The following is an 11,916-nucleotide window of genomic DNA, read 5'->3' on the forward strand; positions in this document are numbered from 1 at the left end:
AAAAAAGTAGTGAAACAAAAAATAAAGATGACGGCAAGATATGCAAAAACAAATTTTTCGTAAATTTGCCGGGAAGCCGGAGTATCGATGACGAATGATGGATCTACTTGATGGTGTGAGACGTTATGAAGGAGAAATAAATGTCAGATCGTAATCACCTGTTGCTTCGAGGATCTGCGGACGTTTCCATAGCCTTACGATTACTTCAGTCATCGTCTTCATTCAGTCATCAATCGAAAGGCTGGCTGTGCACTGTTACATTACTTTTCAAACTCTTCCACTCGCTCTCTTTTACAGTTCTACAGTTATAAACATCGCCACAAGACTGTTATCTCACATTATCGCGACGGTTGCTTTTAACGAAACGCGCAACTCTGTTTCTCAACAAAGTTGATAATTCGTAAAGATAAATTAAAACTTTGTACATGCAGATATAATAAATATAATATCGAGAATAGCTTTGTATATTAATAATTTCGCGTTAAGATGGTAATAGGATAAATTGAAAATTTGTTCATGTTTGTATATATTGCTTTAAATCGCTTGTTTTGTTATAGATGCGATAATTGGAACTATTAACGGTCCCAAAATAAATACGAAAAGAATATAATAAAGAAGATCTTATTACTTAACTAATGTAAATTTCGAATCTTCTCTGTTAAAGTAAAACTTACTTTAAATTAAAATGACGAATTATATTTTATCATTTGTTTTCATCTTTGAAGCTTAATTCGCATGTATTTTCATCGGATTACAGGAACCGCGATTAATGCATAAACGAAGATCAAGTCCAAATTTCGCAAGAGATAACACCGTATATCCAAATTGTGGGATTGTCGACAGATATGTGATTACGTCGCTGATTCGCATTTAAAGGCACGCGAAGGAATCTGTGATAACCCACGGTGCTTGGGTTTTTTATTCTCGGCATAGTTTAACATACACTACAATCAATGGAGAACGTTACGGAGAGCATTGAGTATTTTCGCATCACGGCAAACTTGTCGAAACATTTTACAATTTTATGTAAAATTGTCGGTACGAATTGGGAAACATATACATACGAATGCCGTTTGCGATCGTCGGATTAATATTCACACCTACAAAGTTTCGCGCGACACATGGTAATTCTCGTCGTGGACAAAAGGATTTCGACACTTTTTTTTTTTTTTCAATGAATTTCGATACGCACAAGTCATGAGATCGTCCTCGCACACACATAAAAAAAATCCTCGACATCAATTCTTACTCAGCTTATTTGTATCTTAAAAATGTAAAAGACTGTCGGATTCGCAATTTCTCACCGTGTCCTTTCTTGACGAGACTCCAAATTTTCCCCTCCTCCCCTCCCCCCGCCCAACAGCCGAGAGATTGACGGATTAAAATCAACATTCTCACACGACACACGTCTCGGACTTGTTCATGCATAGTTTTTCCTCTCTCTCCCCCTCTCTCGAGACACAACAATACCGAGCGATTTACAGAGCGCAACTAACTCTACAATAAAATTCGTTACATTTTCTGAGCGATATTAAAATTGCTTTATATCAATCCGTATTTACATGCTTCGTAGATCACTTCCAAATCGTTTTGCAAGGCATCCTTTGAGCATCGAGTACTCACATCGCGCGCGAAACCTCTCGAGACTAATTGAGGGGTCACGAAGATGCCAACATCGTATATAGGCATCGCTATCTTAAACGATTTGAAAAAAATACATGATCTGACAATTAGAGTCATAGGCAAAATTTATTTAAACTCTAATACTGCTCATTTTATGTTTAATGGTAATGAAATGTATTAAAGTTTAAATGAATTTTATATATTATTCTTTTAAAGAGTGGTATATATATATATAGAATTTTATCTTACAACACATTTACATAATTTTTTCTTCACTTTTTCCAAATTAAATATGAATATTTATAATGTTGATTCTCTGCTCCTTTCTAAACAATGATCTGAGCATATTATTCACACTACGCTATGGAACAAAACTTGTACAGAATATAACGGAGAGATAAAAGAATGACTGCGTATTTTGCACAATAACAAAAGAAAAAGTGTCTACGAATTTGATTGTCAGATCACGTAGATCCATAATCACGAATTAAAGTTTAAATGAATTTTATATATTATTCTTTTAAAGAGTGGTATATATATATATATATATAGAATTTTATCTTACAACACATTTACATAATTTTTTCTTCACTTTTTCCAAATTAAATATGAATATTTATAATGTTGATTCTCTGCTCCTTTCTAAACAATGATCTGAGCATATTATTCACACTACGCTATGGAACAAAACTTGTACAGAATATAACGGAGAGATAAAAGAATGACTGCGTATTTTGCACAATAACAAAAGAAAAAGTGTCTACGAATTTGATTGTCAGATCACGTAGATCCATAATCACGATTCACGCACGAATGTTCGAACTGATCAATTAACTATTGTCCATCGTACGATCAACGATATTATCTTACTTCTTGTATAAGAGTCACTTTATTTTACTTTTTGTATCATAAGGAACTCTGTTCATATTCCCTGAAAATATTTCCAGACATTAAAAAATTGAAAGGCGAACATTCGTGCCAATTCAGCACCAAGCTAGATACGGTTCTAGTGTCTGTTAAAAGTTGTCTTAAACTACAGTTTTCTGTGTAGATCGATTTAACAATTTACAGACGTAAGAATGCGCGATCAATGAAATCCATACCGTCCATCTTTTAACCGGAATCTGATTTAACTTTTTTCTTTTTACATATACTACGTATATAAACAATCTCTTCTCGTGCAGTCTCTAAGTATATTTCAGACACACATTGGACGACTTTTTTTGCTCATTCTCATCTAAGACTTGCACCGTATATAATTTTCCGCGCACGCTTTATATATTATTACTCAATCATCTCATTGCTTCATCTCGCGCTGTCAAGTACACGCGTTCATTAAACAAACGGTTATATCATCACTTTTGCTAGTAGTAAAAACTCTGTCACGCCTGTAGTTCTGAGACGACCGTTAACAAATACATTCGACCGTCATACACACATACACGTGCGTCGAACAATCCAATCGACGTTTTCAAAGTTAGAAATTTTCTAAACACGCATAGACGAGAACTCACACTATAATGAGAGAGAAAGAGTGCGAGAGAGTATTATCCTTAGAAAATTGTATTATTAAGTAATATCTTGCGTTGAGTATAGGAAGTTTATGAGAAATCACTGTACGATAAATGAAAAGCACAACAGCACATACACCTCTTACAAGGATTATTTTATTCTTTCAATTAATATAATTAGATAATTAGTGTATTCTCTCTGAGAGAGTCTCAATCTAAATTATTCTTTTAATGGTAGCGTACACAGTGATAACGCGGTGATGAATGCGGTTTTTAAGTTTAATTACGACATATGTTAAAGTTATTGACTATAATTGTGAGATGTGAGTTGCATTCTTGCTCATCGTGTGTTGCTAACTTGTCTCTTTCTTTTTCTTTCTTTCGTTTTTTTTTTTTTAAAAATAAATATTCTCAACCTGTGTGTAAAGCTATTTCTTTTATTATTTTTATTATCATAGGAAAAACAGTTTGAAAGTCTTCACTATCAAAGATATTCACTCAAAACTTGCAGCACATTATACACATACGTTAAAGACATCTAAATCGTTTTCTGTGATTTCCTTGAGAACTCGTTCAATTAAGATAGAAAAATTTGATCAATTCAAATGCCTTCTTTCACGCGCAACCAATCAATAATTTTGACACACTTGCACACATCAGTGTAAAATTCTTACATAATAGACTACTTATGTGTTATATTTAAGATATTTGAAACAAAAGTTCAAAAATCGGTATAATAATTTACAATACGGATAGCTGCGATCAATCTCTAGGTGTCTTGCGAGTTATTCAAACACATTCATACGCTTTCAAGCAGTCATACTGATCGCTTTATATGCTCTGTCAAAGAATCTTATCAATGTTTTGGCAACCTTCCGCAAAATAGGAAAGAAACTACTGTAAGATATAATAAGATTGCGCCAACGGAGGTAACTTTGCACCACAATCAAAGAAAATTTTTAATACGTTAATAATGTCTAAAGAAATAATCATTGAACTTTAATCTCAATGTTGATTATCTTTTTAGACATTAAAAATGTATCTTTTTTTTTTGTATTACAAAATGTTTCTTGTTATATCAGTCCATTTTATGATATTCAATGTAACCGTCGTTTGAGTTATTAAAATATCGTTTATTCAGCATTAGTTTTGAAAATAGACACCTTCAAAGAATTGTATGTGGTAAGAGTGGTTTGCTAGGCTAGTATGTTATGAAGAGAAAATTGTGAGATAAGAAAATATTATGCGTCGAAAAAAAGTTTTGCTAGAAGCTCTTACAACTAAAAATAAAAATATTTCAGAAACACACAACTGTATGTGTGTGTCTGTGTGCAATATTTCGAATAAAGTATTCCGTTTCAAACGAAAATTGTTTTTGCAGGTAACAAGAAATTTACATTTACATTACGTTCCCCGAGTTAAAAGACCCGCGGAATATATACGATATGAATATATGAAGGTCAAACTGATTTTATAAATTGGTCAAGAAATCTTTGTTCAAAAGAAACATCTTGTGTGGCTTCTAACATTGTTAAAATGCGATGGCGCGATTGATATATCTCATTATATAATAACAAATAAACGCTTTTTACAAATAGCAACGTCCAGCAATCCGGCTCTCAATTCAACATGATAAATCAGTTAATTGATTTCGCGTCTATTGCCATATCGCGCTTGATACATCGATAGCCATGATTAACTGATTTTGCTGATCATTTTTCAGTCTCCTCTTTAGTTGCGTCGCAACTGTATATATAATGGGGGAAAAAAAACTTAGTTAACTATGGCTAACAATTAAATCAAAAATGCGATTAAATCCCAAATTTAATTTATCTCTTAGAAAGTATTTACACTTCTAAAATCTTCTTTATATATTGAAGAGATTTGTGTGACGAAGGAACACTTGATCTATTTTCAAATTTCTGATAATTTAATAATTGCTCGATATTTCGAATGCTATATGTTTAATTACGAGAACGGAGAAATAATGCAAATGTAGTCCTCTAGTTACCAATTTGTGATTTCTATACGATAGTGAGCAATAGTAATTTATTTTATATGTAAGTATATATATTTTTCTATATATATATTATACTGTGTTTTTTATTGTAATAATTAAATGCAAAAATAGCGCAAGTCTCCTTCGGACTCAAAGGTCTCCTAGATACTCTTAATACGTAAACCATTCATATACCAAACGGTACATTAAAAGCACATTCATGTACGTTTTATATAATTACATTCTCTTGCAACGCTATATCGTTCACATACATTAACACCATACATATCGATTTTCCCATTAGCCGTTAGATCGTACGCTTCACACCAGAGAGATCACACAAAAGCACGCATGATGATCAGAGCTATCCACGCATTACACGTAAGCCTAAACTCTTTCAACGAATTGGAATTGTGCTAATTCGTCAAACCAGTAAGAGAGTGGGGAGAGTCTCGAAATATTATAATACACGCAGTAGTGGCAGATTAGTGCAAAACATTAGAAAAAATGTCAACGTACTATAGGCTCTGGCTCTTTATCCTGTTGACGGGGTCGATGCGCGTTTTTTGTACTCTCGACCCGATGACCCGCCCCTCATTTGCCTTCATCAGATTTGTCAAGGTTCTTGCGTCGGGACCCGTGGATAGAGGATCCGTTTGGTTTTACGAGTAGACCCACGGCCCCGGCTGAATTTACTCGTATTTGAGAAAGGTATTCGATTTTTGATCGCGCTGGCCCGGATGATTCTGCCAGGCGCCCTGGGATGCGTTCGGGTTATTCGGCCCGGGGCCGCCGGTGCCGGGGTTGCCGGTATTGCCGTCACCGCCGCCTTGATTCATCCAGCTGAGGAAGCCGGAATTACCGCTGTTACCGATGCTGTTATTACCGGAAGGCGGCTGACCCGGCGGACCCGGCTGATTCGAATAACCCTGATCGTTTCCCTGGTTCTGCAGGTTGCCGATCAGCCCCCAGGACGCCTGGTTCAAGGCGGCGGCCACCAATGCCGGATTGACCGGCAACGCGGACAGATTCAGCCCGCCCATAGCCAACGGATTCGACATTCCGCCACCTCCGCCGCCGCCATTGTTCTGCCCTGTGATACCCAGAGCCTGCAAATTCGGCATGTCGAGATTGCCACGATTGCCCGGATTGTTCCAGCCGTTTGGGCCCATATTGTTGCCCGAATGACCCATGTAACGATTACCCTGATAATTGCCTTGCACGTTATTATCAACGGGTCCCGGCGCGCCCCTGCCACCCCTCATGTTTGAATTCACTTGATTATTGAAGTTCTTATTATTGCCCTCGGACTTGGGCGCGGCGTTCGACACATGTACCGACACACCCTTGATAATGTGATCCTCGCCGCACAGCGACTGGGCGACCTCGGGATCTAGGAAAGTGACAAACGAGAACGCGCGGAAGGGTTTCGGGATGAACACGTCCGTGACTTCGCCAAATTTGGAGAAATAGTCTCGCAGATCATCAGCGGTTAGGTCTTCTGTACAGCGGCCGACGAATACCTTGCAGGGTACTTGCTGAATCATTCCCTCCTACACACAAACGCACAATCAGTCAATCATGTACGACAGGTTCACAGTTATCCAAGTAAAACTTGCGTACAGTGCACATTACTCACAATCACCGGCGCCGGTAGAATCGCTGCGAGACATATACCGTTCGTCAAGAGACTGGCAAAATAAGTAATATAAGTACATTACAGTATAGAGTTTACATCAGAAAGTATATCATCACCAGCGTATTACGTACAATCAAGTTCCGTAGACACGCAATTTCTCGCTTTCGACTTAAGACTCTAACGTACCGTCGATTGCAACTAATCTGCACTAAACGTCAAGTTTTATAGAAAAAAATTCTTAACACATATTTATTTATCGACTCTAAGAAAGGATATAATATATATATCGGCTGGCTCAATTTATACATATAAATCTTCGTGTTATAAAAAAACGAACACTTAAGCACTATATGATCACTTGAAATCCATGCATCAATCTGTACAATGTTCTTTTCTTTTTTATATACTTTCGATGTAGAGAAAATCTCATGCTACATTACACTGTCTTAATTTGAATAATAAGCACATGTCTGATAAAATGTGAACAGTTATTTCAGACTAATTATTGCTACCATTAAAAACAACATATTTGTTACTTTTGACAAACTCCATGAATTAATGGGAATATATGTTTATATTTATAAATGTTTTTTCTTATGCTAATTCAAATAATCAGCTTTGTATAATATATACATATTGTATAGACAATAATACACAAAATAGACGAGTAGTGTAAAGTTAGAAATCTTTATAGTTGCTTTACAACTATTATAAAAGAATAAGTATCTACGCATTTTACAAACGACATACCACGCATCTATTTCGTTATTTTCTAAGAGATAATTCATAATAAAACTAATGTTCCATTAATATTATGAGGAAAAATCAGAAAATAAGGTTCTCTCATTTAGGTTCAATTCTGTGTATAACCTTCATAAGATTCAATTTATTTACTTTTTTAATACTTTATTTTTGGTAAAGTATTTACATTATCATCTGATCGGAATCGCTCACTACAAAGGTACTTTTTCAACTGTGGAAACAGGTAAAAATCTGATTCCGATCAGATAATGTCAAGCATGAAGTGCAAAAATGAGTGCATCAACAGAATCCCATTCTCTACTAACAAGATTTTGATGCATGGATCTACCGTTTAGATAAATCAACAGAGAAGATAACAATGTGTTGAAAAATAATGTAAATATATATACATTTGAGAGATGTAAATATTTCACCAAAAATGAATTATTGAAAAAGTAAATGAGTTAGAAAGCTTACTTTTCGACTTCCCCTTGTAAATGATTAAAATTCAGATAAAAATAATTGAATTTTCGTCAAGTAACAAAGTGTTATATTAATAATACAATTGTCTGACAATTTTAATTATTAATATAACACTCTTTTACATTTACTACTATGTTTGATAAAAGAACAATCAATATTTTTCATACAAAGAGACAAGAGATGTAATCATATCTCGATTATTAATGTTCTATTATTTCATTAATTTTATCAGAAATAGTCTCAATTTCTGATAAACTGTTTCACACATAACATATCTGGAAATACTAGTCTCACTTCCAACAGTCATTCAAATGAAAATTACGCATTTTCTATGATTCTCGCGATTTTATAAACAACATAAAAATTAAATATATATAACAATAATAAAAACCTTAACAGCGCGCTCATAGATACGTGGTACGATACGTTGAGGAATGTATTGAATGCTGGTAGAAAAAATCAGACGCGACTTTCATGGCGTATATACGTTGATGTAATATTCCCATTGAAACATGATCGATTGTATTTACGATAGTCACGAGTTTCCTCGAGTTAGTATCTCGTGTCCGCGACGTGGTGATGATCCCTCGACGGCCGGTGTTTGTAATAACGATCGTAATAGTTCTCCTTTGCCGGGTATCTTGTCGGATCGGCGTATCTACCATCGACCGCAACATCGCGGCTGTCCGGTGCAGCGTAACGGCTGTCGATCTCGCGGTTGTCCATCGCATATCTGCCGTCCACGTGTTCCCTACCGTCGACGACGTAGCGCCTATCCATCTCACGAGTGTCCGCCATGTATCTGCAGTCCGCCTCTCGACCTGGATCAACCGGTGGATGCCGGCTATCCGGATGCCTCGCGTCCGCGTAACGCACTTCCATGGCGTATCTGCATTCGGGCGCCGCGTAACGGCCGTCAGCTTGATCGTAGTAGCATCGTTGCTCGTATCCGTAATTGTTGTACCTTCCCTTGTCGGAGTACTGCTGCTCCGGACAATTGTCGGCGACCGGATAAGCGGCCGCGCGTCCCTCGACGCCGTAATATCTCGGTCCGTATTCTGCGTCGGACGGTGGATACGCGGGATTGGCAGCGGGTGTCGCGGCGACGGCAGTCGCGTGCGGAGGCGCCATATAGCCGCGCGAGTCATAGGCGGGGGATTCCTCGTAGACGGCGTAGCCTGGCTTCTCGTTGTAGGCGTTATACGCTGCTTGCTGCTGGCCACCACCACCACCACCGCCACCGCCGCCTTCGTACTTGTACTTGTTATCTTCGTAAGGATAATTCGGAGGATACGACGGATAGTGAGTGGTTTTGTAATCGTACTCCGAGTCGTATCGAGGGAGAGGCGCGCTCGGAGGTGGAGCAGCCTCGGACGATGACGATGACGAGTTTACGCTGGCTACGTACGGCTTCGACGCCGGCACTCGGCGATTACTCGGCGTGTGCACCGGTATAGGTCGGTAGCACTCGTTACCGTGCTTACCCGTATCATAATGACGTGCCATCATTAAGCCATCAATATTCTGCAACCAGATTACACCAGCCCTCGACAATCACATACAGACTTGAATCGATATGTTGAAGCACACATACGCATTCGCTCCGCTCATCGCAGCTCAATGTAGTCGCGTTAATATAGTCAAACTATGCAATCGGAAATTATTTCGATCTCCGGCCGATCGTCAAATGATTCGCAGTGCAGAATCTATTCGCGAAACTCGCGTGACACGCACACACATACACACACATACACGCGTAAGATTTGCGCTATTCATTCGCGAGGTTCTTCTCATTATGCACTCGTTCAGCGTCGCTTCACAAAATCTTTCCACGTGACTCATACTTGTTGGACTCTATTAGGTAATTATTTTCGCGGATCTCGCACGAGTATTAAAAATATTGTTCCTAATATCTCCCGGAACTCGCGCAATTTTGCAAGACTAAGGAACTTTATCACGACCGCTTCATACGCGAATACGAGATCTTGCATTTACATACTCCAGCACACCAAGTCATACCCATTACAATATTTGATGTATCCACAAGAAGATACGCGCTCGAAAACGTGAAAATATTTACTTTTCTTTAACACGATTACGCTCTCTCAATATGCGATACATTCCTTCTCATGATATTCTCATTCACGTAACTCAAAATATTACGCAATTTATCTAATATTTTCATTTTTCAACATAAAGATAAGATCGTCCGATGACGTTTTTTTTTCTTCGTTATTGAGGTCGAAGCTTGTAAGAGTTTCATCACTATTAAGAAATCTTGATAAAGATAACACACGACTTTATTTGGAGCTTGATATAAGTTGGGTATGTTTTATCGCGAGTCATTTCTCTCTGACAAAACTATTAATCATTCCTCTTTAAAGAGATCTCATCTCATACCGTTTAGAGAGACACAAACATACTATGCTATTTACGTATTCATGCAAACACGTTATTAACATTGCCCTCTCCTTGGCGCGCTCATACAACACACTCGTATAAACATACATTCATACATACAGACAATTTGCATTCTTCCTATATAATTTCACCACTCGTCTCTCACACATTCACCTATTTATACCACAGCGAATACGCCCCGTATATATATATAAATTTATATATAAATGTAGTATATTCAAAGAGTGTAAAAAAACATTGACATTTACATTTTATGATAAATGGGGATAGACGAGAAGTCTACAAGATAAGATATTATCCACGTGATCGTAAGCTTATCAATTTTAATTTGTTGTCTCTCACACAACATTCCATCATCTATTTAAAATATCACACGTGTGCTTAGCTTATATCTGTACATACCCTCAAATGTAAAGATATTTACAAACTAATGCAGGCAAAGCTTTAAAAAGATCTATCTAATTGAAAAATTAGATATTACTTTATATTCTGTCTGAAAGATGTATCTATTATTTTTTTAAATAAAAATATCTTTTTAACCGTTTTCCAACATTAAATAATCGAGGAAGAATTTAAAAACAGAGCATTCGTTACAACTGGCGTCAGAAAATAAAAAATTTAACTTGTTTTTATATATTCATTCAATATTACATGCAATATAATATAGCCAGCAATGCTTTAGAAATGATTCATTCTATTTCAACAGACTGAGATAATTTGGGACTAAACACATAAAAAGTTATTTTTGTTGTATTCATAAGTATTGCTGCAGAGCTATCTTATTTTAGAAAATATGTACAGATTAAAGTCATATGTATCAATTGAGGGAGAAAATATATCATTTCAAAAACAAAATAGATCGATTGTTTAACAATATCATGCACAATCTGAATTTTCATTTAATATTTATTTAGATAATAAATATACTATATATATTATTATTACAATAGTTATACTACAGCAAACTATATATTAATGACCGACGTAATATATTAAATTCGCATTATACAAATTTTATTATCCAATAGCAACAATAATGATTTCAATCATAAAATAAAAGCAATACACATTGCTGAATGATTGAACGAAAGAAATATTAGATATTGCAACATAGCTATGATTTCTGGCAAAAGTGCAAAATATTCTTCAAATATGTTTTCTATTGCCTTTAAAATGATTTATTCACTCCTGATTTAAATATGCATCACACATTGATTTAACATTGATGTTCTTACGTATTCGAGAAAAAGCGATATAAAATAGCAGAAAAAAATCATAGAATCTGCAAATAAGTTATATTCTTACCTTACTGTTGGGAACCTTGACATCACACCATCTGCCATCTATCATATGACGTTGAGCGAGGCATCTCAACTGCGATTCATAACTTCCAAATCTAATAAAGCCAAATCCTTTGCTTTGCCCGGATTTTGCATCTTTTTTTACCTACAACAAGATTTTAAGACTTTAATGATCTTTTATAATTAAATATTACTTTT

At 36.2% G+C, this 11,916-nt stretch overlaps 1 protein-coding gene and 1 long non-coding RNA gene across 3 annotated transcripts in view; both read right to left on the minus strand.

The window, feature by feature from the left end:
- The window catches only part of LOC115235776, a 4,864-nt gene extending 2,789 nt beyond the window's left edge, over window positions 1-2,075 (minus strand). Inside the window, exon 1 of the long non-coding RNA XR_003884086.1 lies at window positions 159-2,075. This is a non-coding gene — a long non-coding RNA (uncharacterized LOC115235776). The remainder of the gene's footprint in view (window positions 1-158) is intronic.
- A 1,195-nt stretch (window positions 2,076-3,270) lies between these two features.
- The window catches only part of LOC115235774 (TAR DNA-binding protein 43-like), a 9,841-nt gene continuing 1,195 nt past the window's right edge, over window positions 3,271-11,916 (minus strand). The window contains exons 3-4 of one of the 2 annotated variants that reach the window (XM_029807744.1): window positions 11,723-11,863; window positions 3,271-6,686 (exon numbers count right to left, since the gene is read on the minus strand). In XM_029807744.1, the coding sequence (XP_029663604.1) occupies window positions 5,826-6,686; window positions 11,723-11,863 (1,002 nt within the window). In that variant the 3' untranslated portion in view covers window positions 3,271-5,825. Of the gene's footprint in view, window positions 6,687-6,831; window positions 9,521-11,722; window positions 11,864-11,916 lie in introns of those variants that run through there. The other variant, XM_029807743.1, reaches the window with a different exon arrangement.

Source organism: Formica exsecta, unplaced genomic scaffold, assembly GCF_003651465.1.
Source record: "Formica exsecta isolate Colony F162 unplaced genomic scaffold, ASM365146v1 scaffold235, whole genome shotgun sequence".
In the NCBI taxonomy this organism is placed as follows: Eukaryota; Metazoa; Arthropoda; class Insecta; order Hymenoptera; family Formicidae; genus Formica; species Formica exsecta.